Consider the following 19170-nt stretch of genomic DNA (forward strand, 5'->3'; position numbering starts at 1 on the left):
AAGCGAGAGGGCAGTGGCACATATAACAGCTGTGCTTCAGGCAGCTTCAAAGGCTGGAATTATAACTTCTCATAAATCTAGCGATATAACATCTGTTTTAACTGTAGACAGGAACAAAATAAGGCGTGCGAAACTTAAACTTGCTCGGAATTTAAAAGAAAGTTCTAGAAATGATGATCCCATTAAAATCCTATTCTTTGATGATAGAAGGGATGACACTAAAACACACACAGGCATCATTAGAGAAGAGCACTTATCACTTGTGGCTGAACGTAACTCTCAATACGTTGGTCACGTGACACCATCCTCTGGCTCTGCACATGACGGGACCAGAGCTATTTTCGAATACATCATGAACCAACTCAGAGCTGGCTTTTATAAAGTTGAAATTCTTGGGTGTGATAGAACATACACTAATATGCTTGGAATGGAGTTGTTCTTCGAAAATTAGAGGAACTAACAGGAAAACAAATGCAATGGGCTATTTGTCTTTTGCATTTTAATGAACTGCTGTTGCGAGCTCTCTTCACGCATATTCAAGGCGCTTATTCAAACCCCTATTCTTACACACGCCCCATAGTTTCAAAACTATCTAACTGTGAAAAAGCTTTCAGTGTTGCTATTCAAACCAATAAAATGTGACTTACCTCATCATAGTCCAGAAGAGCACAGAAAACTCAGTAAGGACCTGAGATGCTTGTTCCAGATATCTCAAGCCATTGATTCCAGAGCATGCCCGGAAGAGCTTGTTTCTATGTTCCCTGGCAAACTAAACGAAGCTAGCTGGTTGACTAGCGCAAAAAGAATTTTAACATTGTATATTGCAACAAAAAACCTACCAAGAAATTAATAGAAATTACGACATTCATACTTAGAGTCTGTGTGGTTATGCAATGCCGTATCAGAACATAGTCTTCCATTGCTGATGGTCCTCTCACGTCTTTGAGGTCATTCAAGGTCTAGATACTTACCAAGGGAATACCAGGCTGTAATCCGTTCATCCATTTAGACGAATGCATTCTTTGCACTCCCAGAAAAAAAAAATCTTCTCGCCATGATGACTGATGGTCGACTTGCTGTCCGACAAGATGCATTACATAAGATTCTTAGTGCTCGAGAATACGAAACAGGGAATCTCCATAACTCCATTAGATATAAAATCATTCCCAGACTGAATTTTGAGGCAAACTATTACACTGCAATGATCTTTTGGGAAAGCACTGATGTTTCAATAACTGTACTACCAGTAAGTTCTATGGACGGTTCCAAACAAACAGCTCATGATCAAACTTTTACTTCCTGACAACACTGTGCCAGAATAGTCCTTCAACGTCCATCCGTGTCACACGGTGGCAGTAGAACGAATAGTGAAATTAGTCACTGAAGAAGCCTCCCGAGTATGTGCCAGTGACGCTAGAAGCGGAATAATCAGGTCAACCTTACTTTCTAGGCAAGCTGCGTCTAAATTTCAATCAAAGTCCCAATTTGTGACAATTTTTCCTGACAGTGAGTAATCGGATCAGTTTATCCGGCCCAACATATGGTTGGTTGATTGGATAGGCCTAGCAGAGGAGCCCTAGGTGCAGCCACCTGTACATGGTGGGCTCTGGGTCACTTGGCCAGGCTATATTGCCAGGTGAGCGAGGAGCTGCACAACCGCTTAACTGTACTGAATTTGCCTCCTTTTCTGGCCCCAGAAGAGGCACCCCTATTCCCCACAAGGGCATATAACTGGCATTTTTATACTTGAATGTCAGTTTTCATAGCCACTGACATGTATTTAACCAAAAATAAGTTTACTTTAACATAACTAAAATTAATGAACAACTTTGGTATTTTTTGTAGTTTTCAGGTAAATTTTGAAACTTTGATGCAATAGTTCTCACAGAAGATATTATCTGATTTGAAAAAAAATCTATACCTGAAATGTACATGTGGATTGGCCACTTTTGCCAGGTATTACATTTCATTCCGAGAAAAAAGTGGTAAAACGCTGCACCCTAGTGCCCACCCCCCTTATGTCCATGACGCACCCCGCGCAATTGTCTATCCATTGGTGTTCTTCCATGAAAAAAAATCTTTTCCATTAATTTTTGCACCCCCTCAAACATATTTATATAGATAATATAAATATAACCCCCACAAAATTTCAATGACGCAGTTTGCGTCATAACCCCCCTTGTGGGCATCCCTGCTTATTACAATTATTGTTCAACGCCTTTTCAGCCGGGAACATAGGTGGAGGAGGGTTCTATTTCCCCAGTAGTGAGGTAGTGAAGTACAGGGTGTCCCATTCTAAATGCAAGTTGGAATCAAGTATAGGCTAACTTTTGAACGGAATGAGGTACAGGTATAAATGAAGGGTGGGAGGCAAGAAATGGTAATCCATAATTTTGCAATTATTGCGTTTTTTGGCACCGGATAAAGAGCAACGTATATCGCTTCGTTTAACTTTGTCCGTTTAATCCTTCAGTATAGTCTTATGTGAAAAATCAGCTTTCCGACTTTGCAAATGAACTGTGCAGCAGAAAATCCCTAACTTCTTAAAATAGTAAAATTCAAATGATACCTTTCAAATGATACACCAATTTTAGCTTGATTTATGTAGATATTTTAAACAAAAAAAAAAAAAAAAAACAGCTAATGAAATCCACGTGTGTACTTGCAGAGTTGCCAAATGTAAGTGAAAAAGTAAAAAAATAATTACAAAACATGGTAAATCGCATGTTACGCTATTTTTCCTACTTTTCTCAATGTTTTTATTTAGCGTTTTCAATGATCCCGTGTGATAAACAGTACCTAAACATACATGCTGTTACACATAAAAACAGACAGTGTTGCCAGCACGTAGCGTAAAACTTCAAAAACCATGTCTTTGCGGATACACCATTAATGGCAGTACTCTGGGCAATCTGACGGTGAAAATGAACCGTTCTTCCTCGAGTACGATAGCTACCGATACAACCCACAAATCCGCGCTTAGTTTTTTGGGCTGCATGACCATACATATTACATACATAGCGTGCGCAGGACATTGGGAATGTGGGTGTCAGATCTAAAGTATCACCATATGGAATGTCGTCTTCCCCCCTCCTTTAACCTAAGAAAATATAGCGTCATTGCATCCGACACTGCGTCGGTGACGCACGGCACACATGAAGACGGTAAATAATTTACACGTAATCTCTTCTCAGTTGGTAATAATTCTACATAAAAAGTTTGTCTAATGGGGGGGCCAAGGCATCCATGGCACCCACCTTGCGCACACCTATGGTCACATATGATGTACTATGCTTTGTAATTTTTTTACACTTTCTCTTACATTTGGCAACACTGTATGGACACACGTCAACTTCATTAGCTACTTTTATGTTTTGAAATATCTACATGGATCAAGTTAAAAATTGGTGTATCATTTATACTTGTACCTCATTCCATTCAAAAGTTAGTGTATACCTGATTCCAATTTGTGTATGAAATGGAACACCCTGTATCAGTTATTTGATTCGATACTATACGATAATACAATCACATAGGAACTATTAACAAATTGACAATTTAGTGTGTAGATTTAGTTTTAGTTTTAAAAATCCTCCTTGTGAGATATCATTAGATTTGTAGCCTATAGGATATATCTGAGGTACAAATTTTTCCAACCGTTAGTGGTTTACAAGAAGCAGAAGAAGAAGTAGAAGAAGCACACCATATCATTCATCTCCTAATTAAATATACGTACCGCATCAATATAGTATTAGGAAATGGTGTTTCTAAGTTTTGGATTATTAGCAAGGTGTAGAGGGCCTGATGAATTTTGGAGAAAAAGAAAAATTTTCAGATTAGCAGCTGTGAGTATTTTTATCTTTAAACTTTTTACCAATATAAATAATCGTGCAGGTTAATTTTAGCCACACCACTCAACCTTCGTGGCTAAACGATTAGTGTACATACCTTTGGCGTGGAAGACGCAGTTTTGATTCCCGGCGGGAGCTCATTTGGTCCGGATTCCACGTTAATCAGTAGGTCCACGTCTCATATAACCTCACTGCTAAAATGGACGTTAAACTCAAAATCAACTCAGGGGGGCGCGGTGGCTCAGTGGTAGAGAATTCACCTCCGGTGCTTGGGGTCCCTGGTTCGATCCTAGCTCGCGCCGTGTGGACAAACACTGTGTTCGTGGATTTTCTCATGGTTCACCCGTTTCCTCCCACTTTCATTCCACCATTTCATTCATTTCTCATCATCATCGTCTCCTTTAGCCTAATCGACATAATCGTGGGACGTAAAACTAAAAATTTCATTTCATTTTCATTAAAAATTAACTCAACCACTCAAAATAATTGTTTAAAAATTATAAATAAGTCTTTCATTAATTTCCTATGAATTGTGTTCAAAAGATTGGTAATAGTTAAGAACAGCTACTTCTCATCTCCCGTGCACGAGGATACATCTTACTGTTGCACTACCTAAAGACCCTAAGTACAAGGGCAAGAACTCAGTCTATTACCTACTTTTTAACATCCTAGATAGTCATTGAATAATTCCTGAAAGTATGGCGTTTCTCGTCCTTCCCTAAATGGGAAGTACGGCTCCTTAACTATAACCAAAAGATTTTGCACTGGGCGACATAGCAATACCATACTTTGCATAGATGAAATTTAAGGGTGCTAGTAGAAGTTATTGTTTAAGAACTATATCCTGTCGTGATTCGCAGAGAAATGCAGCGTCCGGACATATCCTTGAACATTATAATATAAAAGACAAACCAATCTGTGTCATGTGATCACAAAAAAGCACGAATGTTGTCTAACCCAGCAAGAGCGGAGCGAAGGTATTGCGCTCACGCTTAAGTGCGAGGATAATGCGGAGACGGGTACGCCAGTGATGGTGGGTATACTCGTATGCAAAAGTTGTGACAATACGTGGGTTGTCACAGTGGTACGAATTCCAATGGCAATTGTAAAACTTGTTTCACACTACTAACGCTGAACTTGTAAATTTAAAATATAACTTTCGTACGTTATGCTGAAATATTCCCCTCCCGGAAATGTATATCTAATACAGTAATTGGATGTCTTTTAGTATCTCCCCCAACTCGTTTTATGGCTCCAGAACCGAGTACCTTGTTTTTGTCTAAATTATGATGAAGGAAATGAAAACGGCCTTTGCGAGGTTTCTGAACCCTTTCAGATGCTCAAGTATACTTTGTAAACGAAGTAACATTGTGCAAGATTGGGGAAGATACTAAATATTAGCCCAATCATCCGTCATATGCACTCACTTATTGTGGGTTACCCCGAGCAAACAGTAAAACCAAGTTGAAAATATATAAGTAAAATACTATGTGAAACCTTTTGATTGAAGCAATGAGAAAGTAAATATAAGTAATTATTTGCAGTCCGCAGCATATTGATATATATTTGTGAGTGATAGTGAAAATATTGTATGTAAAGTGTATTCTTCCCCCATACTCGTGTATGAGTATATCTCCATTGCCGACGCGCCTGCTCGCTTCAGACCCACCCCTTCACTATCACTCGGGCCATGTGCTGCGTTCCTGGCCTGACTCTGTTAGATAGAATTCATGCTCTTTTGTGCCCGCCTACCACACGTTCGTTGTATTTTATGCACTGTAGTTTATATGCAGTACGTCCACTCTGTATTTATGCTGAGCCCTCTTAAAGTTAATCTGCAAGTAATAGTGAAAGCACCTCATTTAGTGCATGATCTAAAAAAAAAAATACAAAGCTCTAACCTAACCTGAAAATGTAAAATTCTCAAAATTTGGTAGAACCGTCTGTTCGAGGGGAAGGTTGTAGATTACTGGTCCCCCTATATTTTTCTTTGGTGCTGTTTGAAATTGATTTGTTCACAGTTTTAATTCTGCTTTTCACTATCGGATATTATAGTTGTACCGGGTTTGATGTATTTCTGCATGTAAGGCTATATGATATATATTTTTTTTTTATTTATTTCGGACTTTAAAATGGAGTCCTTGTTTTGATTCCCTGCAGTACGTCTGTAGAAATGTTAATGTTGTTGGGGAACTTCCCCCCCCCATGCTTTGAAAAAGTATTTAACTTTATGTAAAATAATAATACTTTAGGTTTTTTGAAATAGTCGAAGGTTGTTGTCCTTCTACACTTTTATAGAATATTGTGTTGGTGGTGATGGGGGGAGGTAGGGGGTTAGGGATATGCGGGTCAGTGGTATAGGTGACCCTGAAGATCCGAAAAATTGTATTATTTTCTTCTGGTCATCTAATAATACAGTTTTTCGGCTCTTCTGGATCATCTATATCACTAACCCGCATCCAGGGAGGTGGACCAGTAATCTAGAACCTTGCCCTTATTTTAACCATTGTAAAGCACTTGTAATAATTTTATACTAGTAACCCAACATTTGCAAACATAAAATTCAGCTGTTTTAGTATTTAAATTCTGGTTCTTGCAAAAATTTGTTCTTATAAACATACCTTTCCATGCAGAATATCGAATTTTACCTGTAAATTTTGCAAAATGTAGTATCCCTGATCTTGACCAGTACGTAAGTGACACGCAGCAGATGAAGAACATATTTTGCAATAAATGTGTACAAGAAAGGTTTTAGTTGAAAAACTATAGAAATAAGTGAAGTGTTAAACTTGTTGCATTAATTTTGAAAGTATGGTTTCGTTAGCAGGTGGACAGTTTTCTGGCCAAGGTATTATGTCTTCAAATATAACTTGTCTTGTAGTCGGCTAGCGTTATATATAACAAGATAATGCCACCCGTGTAGATTGAGGAGCTATCGCTAACAAAAGGGAAATAAAAAACACATGCAGATGTTTTACCAAGCAATTATGATTAAAGTGGCGTTTCCGTCCAGTCGTATTATAAGTGTACATATATTGATAAAGATATTGACTTCTATTCTGAAATGAACTCAACAGTTTAGTGCAGTTTATGAATAGTCTTGTCGATTTAAAAAAAAAAAAAAAAAAAAAGTACTTTTCGGGTTTTAATTATTCCCTCAGAAGTACTGAACAGTAACTACTCTGCTGTGTGACCAAATAAATGCGTACAGATTGATAATATGGGTGAGAGCTAATGTATTCTGCATATGATTACTGCTACCCTATTATATGCAATTATTTCATCACAAAATTCACACGTAGTGCTATTACAAATTGTTTCTTAGGGCTGAAGTTATATTTGTCGGTGCAGATTTACTTTACAAGGACTCACCAATATAAATACACATCTAGATAGCGCTGTATTTCTAGATATGTCATGAAAACGACTGAGCAAAAATGACACACCAATTTTGTGCGAGAATACTATCTAACCGAGTCAGCAGTGTAGCAGGGGGCCCAGTGCTGGTGTGCATCTGTATGAAACAGGCGCGTCAATGTCGAGGATATACGCAGAAATTATTGTACTGCATGAAACACTTGATATTGAATAAAATCACATAGGTTAGAGCACTTGAAACAATTTTACACTTATAACTCTGAACTTGTAAATATATTTTACAGGTTTCCTATACAGAAATATTCTACAGGTAGAAATTAGTATGTTACACAGTTGTCTGTGATATATGGGCTCATCCATTTTAACTCTAGTACAGCCCTTATGACGATTTATACATGTAACAATACACGTATAAATGTGTAATACTGGTTTCCTACATTGTGAAAAATTCGTTCGACAATCGAATATTAATATTCTGCACAATCCTCTTTCATTTTAACCGTAATTATTATTTTTATTCCGGATTCTTAATAAAAATAATAATTATGGGAGAGCACGTACCTCTAGTGTGTGGGATCCGTGGCTCAATCCCCGATGACGTAAGTTTGTGTTGGACAATCATGTTCGTGAGTTTTCTTGGATATTGTGGAGCGTTTCCTTCTACATTCTCATTCCACCAGTTGTTCATTATCATCCACGTGTTGTAATCATCCCTCTCTCTTAGTCTAAAGGGCACCAGCGTGGACCGTTACACTGAAAAATTTTGTTTCATGTTCATTATTGATGTACGTATAAAATAGAACTGTCCACCAAATAGTTTGCAAAATCATTCACAACTTTTATTGGCCTTCTGACCAACAGAGGACATATTTTCAATACGGGTGCCTCCTTTAGCCTCAGTACATATGTGCGACCTACACCAAGGAATTTTCTTTGAACACTTATGTGAGCACGTAATGATTGAATGCCATACAACAACTATTTCAATGTCTGCTTTTCACTTTTACTGGATGTGTTCACAGTTCACATATATGTATTATCTGTGTTATATTGCATGTATATGTTTCTGTATCTTACGTGCAGTAATGTGTAACGTATCATTCGAATTCATCCTACACTACCTTGCTGTTGCGATGTCAGCCTAATATTTGGTACATGGGTAGAAGTATATTGAGGAAATAAAAGGTATTTTCTTCATAAGTTTCTGCGATGGCGGGTTTTGAGGTATTCAAAATCAAAGATTATAGTGAATGACCTTGAAATTATAACGTAACGTACCGGTACGTAGATCATGTATGGTATCGCTGAAAAGCTCTATTCATTAACTTTTCAATGATGATTGAATTTTTGCTGTACCTTAATTAGGGAAGAGTTACGACAACTTTAATTTCCATTATGTTTGTATCTTGGACAATTTTCAAAACAAAACTCTACCAAGTGACAGAATTATATGTTCGCTATACCAAATTTCATGATAACCCTATTTATTTATTTATTTATTTATTTATTTATTGGCCTAACATGGAAGGTCTCTATATCTTTAATACCAATGGACTATTCTGCTCCGACGCTCACGCTAGTTGCATAAACTCTTAAAATTTTGGGTGATGTTCGTTTGAATTACAAACACTCGATGTGCGTGCCAACTGTTAAGCGGAAAACATCGAGACTGTAACTCAGCTCCAGTCACATCTTGTGAAGCATATCCGGTGTGATGGAGTTGATAGCTGCACGGATGTGTTCTGAAGATAGATCATTGAGAGTTGTGGATGGGGGAGTATTTGGTCTTCCACGAAAGAAAATGTTGTTACACTGCTTGTTTTGACAAAGTCTCTCACACATCAACTTCTTCGTGGGGTGAACGCCATTTTCGATGTCACTTCCCTCTAGCTGCCTAAGTCACAACTAGCGATTCTGAAAGAGGATATGCAAGTATTTTGATTTACTTGAACTTTACTTATCATTGTTATCAAAATATAGAGGTAAGTATTAATTTTATGGTGACTTGAAAACAGAGACTGTTTTGTGCTCATCCTGTACAATAATGTATATATATTTTACGTATTACTTTAATTTTCTTTTGTAGCATTTCTATGGCAGAAAGAGGAACTGCTATTCCCTTGCTATAAGAGCTGTTCATCGAGCTTTACAGTATGCGCCCATAGGTCGAAAACTGAAGAAGAAGAATATGTCAGAGGTAAGGCATCTTTTCATTATAGATAATTTCTGAGTTCTACCTTTCTTTCACTGAGAAATCAACGAAGCTTGTAAGGAGAACTGACCAAATAAAGTTACTTCTAGAATGATTCATGCTGTTTACCACTGGAAGCACCACTATATTGTAGTGAATAAAGTAAACTTATTGATCCTTATTAATTGGGGATAATACAGGGTGACAATTAATGAACTATATGAAATAAAACGGCCATAATTTGTGAACGGTTCGAGTGATGACATCCGAACTGCGCGGCTGACCACAGAGCATGATGAGAATTCGTATGCGCATGCGACGAACCGCACTTTAGCGACGAAGCCCACTTTCATTTGGATGGGTTCGTCAATAAGCAAAATTGGCGCATTTCGGGGACTGAGAATCTCGCATTTCGCAATGGAGAAGTCTCTCCGCCCTGAACGGGTGACGGTGTGGTGTGCAATATCCAGCATGGAATAATCATGCGATATTCGTTGACCGCACGGTGACTACTGCATGATACGTGACGGTTTTGGAAAATGATTTCATATCCATTATTCAAAGTGACCATGATTTCGACAAGATGTGGTTCATGCATGACGGAGCTCGACTTCATCGGACCATGAGAGAGTTTGACGTCCTGGAGGAGTATTTTGGGGACCGCATTCTGGCTCTGGGGTACCCAGAGGCCAATGGAAGGGGACTCGGCCGTCATATTCCCCGGATCTGAACCCTGTGACTCATTTTTGTGCGGCTGTGTGTTAAGGATAAGGTGTACACCAATAACCCCAAAACCATTGTCGAGCTGAAAATGGCCATTCAGGTCATCGACGTTGCGACACTTCAGCAGGTCATGCAGAATTTTGCTGTTCGTCTGCACCACATCATCGCCAGAGATAGCAGACATATCGAACATGTCATAACCTAAATTCGAATGTCTGTAGTGCCGTTTACATGTACAATACAGTTTGTGTACTACGTAATTTGTCACTAATTTCCTTTTTTTTATTTCATATGGGTCGAGTTCATTAATTGTCCCCCTGTAATTACGTAGAGTGCAAGGAACATACTTTTCGTGGATTGGGTTATAATGGGGATTATAGTTGGCTCATATTAACCATCGCAAAGTGTAATTATGGCCATTTAATCCGATCTGACCTTCTAGCCAACCATTTAAAAAACGCATACACACAAAAGTAAAATCCTTAATATATAAAGCATAGCTTGCTTATTACATCTTCAATGGCTAGCTATGATCAAAGTGGTTTCAGGTTTAGTCTCCAGTTTTTTCTATCTTTTTGTTCGAAGTTGTAATTAAGAGATTTGTTACTGGTTTTTGTTATTCAGTGCAGCAGTACTTTTGATCGTTCTTGTTAACAATGATGATATGAAAGCTATGTTTCGAATAGAATAAATAAGAAAAACAAAATAATAAATTGTTTCCTTTAAATTTGTTAGTTTTCTCTCCTTTGCATAGTTGAATGTTCTCCCATTTCGTTCTTTTCCGAGATGACATATCTTGAAATATTTACACAAAGTACAAGTTTACATGAAAGGCTCAAAAATATCTTTGTATATGTGTATAAATGAATAGCATGATCATGAAATCTTCAATATGCTTGTACTTTGCGCTGGTTCTGGTCAAGGGGGACGGTCTCAGGTCAGACTCGTGCAGACCTATATTTGGATTGAACAAAGTAACATTGAAATATGACAGAAAAATTGAAAAAGAATGATAGAATACAACATACACTAAGTTCCACATGTTCGGAATAACGTTGCTGCGACGTATTTTTCACGTCTTGGGCGGCCCTGTGCACTTTTCCCAAAATACCTACATAACCTTTTTTTATGTGAGGAATAACCTCCTTCAATTTGTCGGTATAGGTCATTAACGCCTTTCCGGCCCACCTTTGTTTTGATGAACGTTAATAGTTATACTTGCTAGCGAGATGTTTTTATTAACCATAAAAATGAAATACACATGGAGTGATCTCCAATTAGTACGAGGGGGAGTCAAATGAAAACCATAATTATTTTTTTTAAATATTATTTATTGGTCACACAGGGTACAGAAGTAAATCACTTTTCAACATAGTCCCCTCCTCGTTCAATGCAAGTCCACCAGCGCTTCGGAAGAGCCTCAATACCTGCAGAAAAAGTCTTTTGGGCGACGGCGCAACCACTCGTGCACCGCGTTGCGTACCTCTTCATCGGAGTGGAACTTTTTGGGTTTCGGTGATGAGGAGTGGCGCCACTCCTTGCTCGCTCGCTCGCTTTGTTTCAGGCTGATGGTAATGCACCCATGTTTCGTCACCAGTGACGATTCGTGACAGGAAGGCATTAACGCCACAAAAGGTCTTCGCACGCATCAACACGTCGCTGTTTCAGTTCAGGCGTCAGTTGTCGGGGCACCTATCTTGCAGACACCTTATGGAACTGGAGAACATCATTCACAATATGATGTGCCGATCCATGCCTCATGTGTACACATGCTGCAATTTCGTCTATTGTCACACGGCGGTTTTCCAAAACGATGGCTTCAACAGCTGCAATGGTCTCTGGAGTCACTACGCGCCGAGCCTGGCCGGGGCGTGGAGCATCGGCCACAGACGTAACACCATTTGCAAATTTCCGGCACCATTCATAGATTTGTGGCTGTGACAAACACGCATCTCCATACTGAACCTTCATTCGCCTAAAAATGTCAATCGGTTTCACACCTTCACTTCGCAAAAACCGAATCACAGAACGCTGCTCTTCGCTGGTGCATGTGGCTAGTGGGGCTGCCATTTTGGAACTTGTTGCGCCGGTGTTTGTGCATCTGCCGGCTGCTGCCACCTAGGAGACATCCGGCATACTATCGTAAACAGGTATGCCAACTTACAGCTCACTGGCGCCATATGCGGATTTTTATTTCTACTTTTATGGTTTTCAGTTGACTTACCCTCGTATTTTATCAATTCTATAAAACTTGTTTACTTTCTCATTATGATCCACTGCTTTCTTCTTCCAGAACATAAAGAAAAAGCCAGCTGTAAGTTTAATATTCTCAATAGCCCGGAAGATCAAAATTAATGTTTTCGAAGTATCAGCAGTGAAGATTTAAAACTTTCTTTTGAAACACTGCAGTAAGTACTTAAACAAAAGGATATTGATGACTACGTAAATTTTAAAATGCAAAGCAAAATATTTGTAGTTCTTGTATCCTCATTATGGTTTTGAGAACCCGCTGCTGCTATTATATTCTTCAGTCACCAAGAATAAGTATATATATATATATAAACGGAATCACATCGCAAAATGCTGCGCATTTATGATCATAGTTTATTATCGACCATTGTCTTCCTTTCATGACAAAACAGTTCAAAGGTTCTCTTTCGATCTTGGATCGAGTTAAAGCTTAAAGACGAATCCCCTTCAAAAACCCGACATTTTTCTTTGAGGGTTTTTTTTTTTCTTTCTTCTCAAAACACACACTACTACGCAATACACATCAAATTACTGAAAACTGTCGACAGAGACCATATTCGCTTCGACACTATTTATTCTATCTGTAGAGAAAACAGCTCAATGGGGTGTCGAAATCCAAGACCCAAGCTTACGTTTTGAAACTAGATTAGTAGTTAAAGCATAGAACTCTCTTCTATCCTAGTTTTTTCATAACTTTGGCCTAGTAATATAATTTGTTTTGCTAGGCTTTCCTCTTGGGCACTGAACTGACGAAACAAAATAGTGTTCGGTTTAAAATGTTAAATGTTTATAATAATAATAATAAATTGGATCTCAGTAGCATTGGATGCAATATAAGTTTGGAAATGAACATTTGTGTGAAAATTATGCTATTTTGTTATCGTAAAAATGAAGCTTTATTTCGTGGACTGCGTAATTCCAGTTCCTCATTTCTTGAAGTGATTATGAAGTCACAGTTTAATAATAATAGTAATAGTAGTCAAAGCTAGACACATTCTAAACCAGCTACCTCCTTGGATAAAATGTAGAATGTCTAAAAAATGTAATAGTTATTACTTTTCCCCCTTCTTTACTTTTCATTTTCATACTGGTTTGTGATGCACAAAAATATTTCTTATTTCATGTGTACGTAAAAGAATAAAATAAAAATAATATTGTTTTCTTTCCTATCGAAAGTACGATACGCAGCTTATAAATTGCAATGCAAATTTAAATATGTATAGGTATATGAAGTCAAATGTACATGTAATATGAAATTGGTCCTGAGGACATTACTATTGTAGTATTGTTATACCACGCTTCAGATTAAGTAGCATTTGGATTTATGTCATTGCATTGCCCCATACTAACCATACAAGAAAATGAGGCAAGTTCAACAACACTCTTCGTGATCAGACAAGATCTGGCGTAAGAGAAGCGACTGGATTTTAGATATGTAACATCTTCTGATAAAACTAAGCTGTTCGACGCTTTAAAACCTCAGTATTTCTTCTACATTGAAAAAAAGAGAGAGAGAGAGAGATGTAATCGCCTTGCTTTACTTTCACCTATGTTCATATAATTATTGATTCAAGTACTTAGGAGTTAGTATTACCTCATTTTATTGAAAACGAAAGAGGAAAAGATCGTAGTATTTTTGTAAAAATAAATAGGTATTTTAGCGTAATTTGATTTAAAAAAGAAAAGAAAGTACCACATCTTAAAACCTAATTATACAGTAATATGTTAGATACAACCCCTGATCATATCCAGTTAAAAAAATAAATAAATCTCGAACATATGAAATAGAGACGAATTTGTTGACAAATTCAAATCAAGTAATTGGACAGAAGGAATTTGGAATTGTTTGCAGACAAAATAGCTAAGGAAGAGAAAATGAAAAAAAAAAAAAAAAATCAAAGGAATTATTATTCAACCTTAACTAATTTCCCATCACAATGCGAATTGTACATTTTCTTTCTGTATTACTACTAATAAACATATGAAGAGAACTTAGTAACGATGGTGCTTGTATAGTGATTGTTAAATTAGGTCTGAAGCTATGGTGAATAATGAACTGAAAATTACGGCGTATCTAATGTATTTGCTGTATAGATTAGAGGTGTAGTTTCGCTGTGAAAAGATGCAAATTATACTGAAGTCTTCTCCTGTAGCGTAGCCGACATAAACGTGGGACGTAAAACTTATACTGGAATCTGCATAGGCTGGATGACTCGGCTCATGTCTTTAAAATCAGCCAAGGCCAGAATTATAGCCACTAATTATTGCAAAATTATGAACTTAATTATGACAATTGGCTGTGTAACCTTGTTCTGATACTTTTGTCATTCATTATAACCCAAACAAGATATACATAAAATTATTAATTTGCAATGAATATGCTGTTGCTTGCTGAGTATTCACTTGCATTGTCAAGCTTCAAAGGTTACCTATATAGATGTTGAAAATGACAGAAATGCAAAAGCATTTGACAAATACAGTATTTAGTTATATATATGTTTACTTATCTGATTTCCTTTAATTTGGGTGCTTCTCTCAACTTTGCATACATTTGTGAGTTTAGAAGTCTTTCCCAGGTAACAAATCTTGAAATACTTAATTCAAGTTCTTACAAAGAGTTCGAAAAACTCTGACAAATCTCGTTGTATATTCTCAGGTTTACAGTCCTGTCCTGAAGTCCGAAGCGCCGTGAGCTCGTTTCATGTCCGTGCAGATCTCTGTAGCTATCAGCGTTGATGTAGTTACAGTTTCTTGCTTGTGAGTGACACAGCTGCCAAAAATCTTCATTATATTCTGAATACGTGCAAATTGTCAGTTTGCGTCAATAAATTAGTTGTTCGGTAATTGTTTTGTAATAGTCTAGGACCTACTACTACAAGGCAGAGTCTTAAGCAAACTGCGACTTTGGTTTGTATCTGAGAATATGCTTTCAACAGGTTTAATTTGCTATCAAGCCCACTGAGAACCCAGCTGATGCTATTGAAAATCCCGTTTTTGTTAGAAAACTATAAATTAACTTGCAAATCATCAAAATCTGTGAGAAAATCGATCGAATCTATAAAAATACAACATGCTATTCTACATAGATTTATTATTATTATTATTATTGTTATTGTTGTAAATGTTCTTCTTCCATACTCTGTGGCTATTAGTCAACATATTATTCAAAGTGATATATACTTTTTTCTAGTTGTGGGACACTCGCCTGTCAGCTGCGTGCGAAGAGCTAAACGTTTCTTACCCTGTGTTTCGTGAAAATCTAACACGTTCGGATATTCATTTAAATAGGAAGGTCCTGACAGACTTGGCCATATGGGAACCTCGAACTTTCAAGGTAAAGTATTCTAGTCTTAAGCAACCAATATATCGTCGACGGCAATTCAAAACGTGCTATGTGCATTTGTATGAATATTTTAGGAAAAACGAAAAACAGTATCCTCGTAACATTTTGCAGTTTATAAAGTGATATTATAATTAATGTTTTGATGCTGCAAGTATCATGGTATATCCGCAAGTTATAATAAATTAGGTTTAAAAAGAAAGCCAACAAAGAAAACAAAATAATTTCTTTAATACACATAGCAGGTTTTGACCGTATTGATGTTCATATAGCAGCTTTTGTCTTTTCCCCCCATTACTGATCTTAATCCAGCGGTTAGATGTTTTTCAGATTGATTTTATGCTTCAAAATGGAATAAAAGGCACAGTTATTTTTACAATGAAGCTTTTAATGTGTAAATAGTAAACTGAAAAGAGTATCTCACCTGACAGGAAAACATTATAGTTATTCGTAAGGCAAAGTTTTGTATATATATATATATATATGTGTGTGTGTGTGTGTGTGTGTATATATATATATATATATAACCTTTTTGTATCGTCATCTTTGATTAAGAAACACAGAGCAATCAGATCATCGTATTTAGATTTAGTAATCGGAATACGTTCATGGAATAACTTCTTAGGAACTGTAGTGGCACAGCTGGTGCTGGGTCGTCTCTGGGGATAGAATCGAAAGCGGAGGGACAAGTTGCTGTGGCCGAGACCCTTCAATAGTTGGATGCAGACAAGAGTTGCCACAATGAAATGTTTTACGGACTTCGCTGTGCATTGTCTTATTAGCCTTTCTAAGTAGCCTACGATCTTTGCTCGTCGAGACCAGCGAAGGAAGGGCAACACAGCCGAGATCATTCATTTTTTTCCTCCAAAGCAAAGAGGGGGTTTCCTCCGTAAAAGGGCGGCGGGGGTTGGGCCGAAGTATGTTTCACATTTTTCCGAGAGCGCACTTGAAATAGAAAGGCACCAGTAGTATACTGAGGAGATGTATTTTATAAAAAAAATGATTTGGAAGAAATAAGAAGAGGATTTGAAAAATTACCTTTTCTTGAGAAAGATGATGATTCACACACAGATGGAAAAGCTGTGGGATCAAATTGTTAACACAATAGGAATTTCAGAAAACGCAGGGAGAAAATTGCGAACTGGGAGAAATAATAAAGCTTTTTAGTGGAAAAGAAGTAGTTTTAAAGGGAAAGCAGTATAGCCGAATCAAGCAATTAGATGAAATGTTATTTTTTGATGTCGATGGCCTCGTAAAGACTAGTTAAGGATAGGGTAATGAATGATTCTAGATTTGTTATATAGGTTTCTAGTAAGTTAAGGAATAACATATTAAAAGCTATGCATAGTTCTGTTTATTTGGACACCTTGGAATAAAAGGGACAATTTTGAAAATTCAGAAGTTTAGTTGGATTGGAATGAGTCAAGACATCACGCGCTATTGTTTAGCTTGTGAGATATGTGCGTAATTTAAATCGTATACAAGTAAGAAAATAGGATTATGAGCAGTACTTTAGTAACTAAACCCAGACATACGCTATATTTAGAACATACTGGGACAAATATTCAAAGTGACAGGAAGTTTTATATATGCTTTTATAGCAACAGATGCTTTTGCTAGGTTTACAAGAATTTTTCCATTGAGAAAGATTTCCGTCCGAGCTCTTTGCCACTGTATAATGACAATATTTTGCCAAAGCGAATTTTATGAAGTTCTGGTTTAGGAAAATCATTCTGTTTTTCGAAATAACCTTTGGTCTGATACCCTGAAGCTATTGAAAACTAAAGAAATATACACTATTAGATATAGGCCGTGTGGAAATAAAAGCGAAGTATATTGTAAAAAGAAAAATTAAACAGCTTTTAACGATGTATTGTAAATCATCTTCAGTGGCCGAATAATGTAAAAGAAATTGTGTTTGCTATAAATAATCAGATTTGTTCTGGCATCTCATTCGCGCAGAGTTTTTTACGTTTTGGTATAGAATTGAGAGATCCTTTCGATTTAGTATCTAATGGGGAATGCATAACATGTAAAGAAACTACAGTAATCACAAAAGTTGGAGGGTAACCGACAAGTTAGTTTATTGATCACGAATTAGTACTTTTAGGTACATCTAATTAATTAATGATTTCTTCTGCAAAACAATTATTCACTGTATGTTCACAATAACACTTTGATTTTACCAGTTTGTAGTTCTGTAGTTACACTAAAATTAAACAAGACTAGAACTGAATATATTGTCTGCCATTGTTATTTTGTTGCGTAGTGACTAATATATTTTCTTTTCTTCCGTAGGCATTGACGCAGGTATCAGATATGAAAGATATTCAGACTGGAATGGGAAATGTTTGGCCACCACAACCCACGTGAAGAAGTTCTAGTGTAGTGTTTCTTGTTTTCTGATTAGAGTGTATTTATAGATTTTATAATAAAGTAAAATAATGAAAAGTTACAAAATATTTATAATGTAAGGTAGTACAATTAGTTACAAAACCCCGTATTGTCGCAGCTAACATCACAGAAATATACTGAAATATGACGTCTTCATTTCGTCTCCGTTACCATAATGATGGTCATATTTTTCTTCTAAACAGCTGCTTGAAACGAAAAATATAAACAAGAACAACGACCATGGAATAATTCACAATTACAGAATATTTTGAAGACGAAGTGAAGCAGTACAAATTAAGATTATGAGAACACCATTTGGATAATTCGTGAGTAAAATTTAGTACTTTGTCATGAATGAATATATTATTCTGGTGCTATGATCAGGTAGAAGTCGCATAATTAATGTAAGTGCCATTGTAAAATAATCCACCTAAGGAAAAGCAGTTATACATAGTATAAACTCTGTAACATGCAGATTGACTAACTGTCGACACCAGGTGCGTTCATCGCTCCAAGGGCTTGGTCGCAACTTCCCAAACTCCCCCCCCCCCTCCCAAAGTTATACGTTTTTTTCCTGCCAAATTAATCATTCTTTAGTTTGATTGTATACCATTTTGAATGAAAAGATGTCCACCAAATAATCTCTAAGGTGCAGCATATACATAATAATAAACATCCTTTGTATTTAGGTCTTTGTTCGGTGTGGATTAGAAAAGAAATGGCAATTGCCGTGGTAACTAAAAGATGGTGACGTCACACTTTCAGTCCATTAAAATTGAACGAAAAAAAAAAGTCGTGTCTGTATTAATCTATGGATGCGAAAGTTGATCATTAGCACACTGAATGAACAAGTGACGAAAAGCGATGAATGAGAAAGTTAAATAACACGGATATATATTGGCGTCACTGGATTTTTACGAGTTATCAAATTACAACACGAAGGTGGGCGACACGATGGTCAGTTTTAGTTTTGTGGCGAGGCAAAATTATGTTTTGGAGGTATTGATATCATTTTTCTGTACATATATATTGGTGGGGGGGAT

At 36.9% G+C, this 19170-nt stretch overlaps 1 protein-coding gene across 1 annotated transcript; it reads left to right on the forward strand.

Annotated features, from left to right (window-relative positions):
• The first annotated feature begins 3404 nt into the window (after positions 1-3404).
• mRpL20 (mitochondrial ribosomal protein L20) lies at positions 3405-18184 on the forward strand. Its single transcript, XM_081736815.1, has 4 exons — positions 3405-3845; positions 9316-9426; positions 15584-15727; positions 18032-18184. The coding sequence occupies exons 1-4, from the start codon at positions 3759-3761 to the stop codon at positions 18104-18106; spliced, it is 417 nt and encodes a 138-aa protein (XP_081592941.1). The 5' UTR covers positions 3405-3758; the 3' UTR covers positions 18107-18184.
• The last annotated feature ends 986 nt before the right edge of the window (positions 18185-19170 follow it).

This window comes from Thermobia domestica, chromosome 13 (genome assembly GCF_964235325.1).
Source record: "Thermobia domestica chromosome 13, izTheDome1.hap1.1, whole genome shotgun sequence".
Classification (NCBI taxonomy): domain Eukaryota; kingdom Metazoa; phylum Arthropoda; class Insecta; order Zygentoma; family Lepismatidae; genus Thermobia; species Thermobia domestica.

What these genes read in the sequence shown, in the direction of transcription:
- mRpL20 (XM_081736815.1), top strand. Translation starts at nt 3,759, where the DNA reads ATGGTGTTTCTAAGTTTTGGATTATTAGCAAGGTGTAGAGGGCCTGAT. An exon ending in AGAAGAAGAATATGTCAGAG is followed by an intron (nt 9,427 to 15,583) that starts GTAAGGCATCTT and finishes ACTTTTTTCTAG; the next exon opens with TTGTGGGACACTCGCCTGTC. An exon ending in GGGAACCTCGAACTTTCAAG is followed by an intron (nt 15,728 to 18,031) that starts GTAAAGTATTCT and finishes TTTCTTCCGTAG; the next exon opens with GCATTGACGCAGGTATCAGA.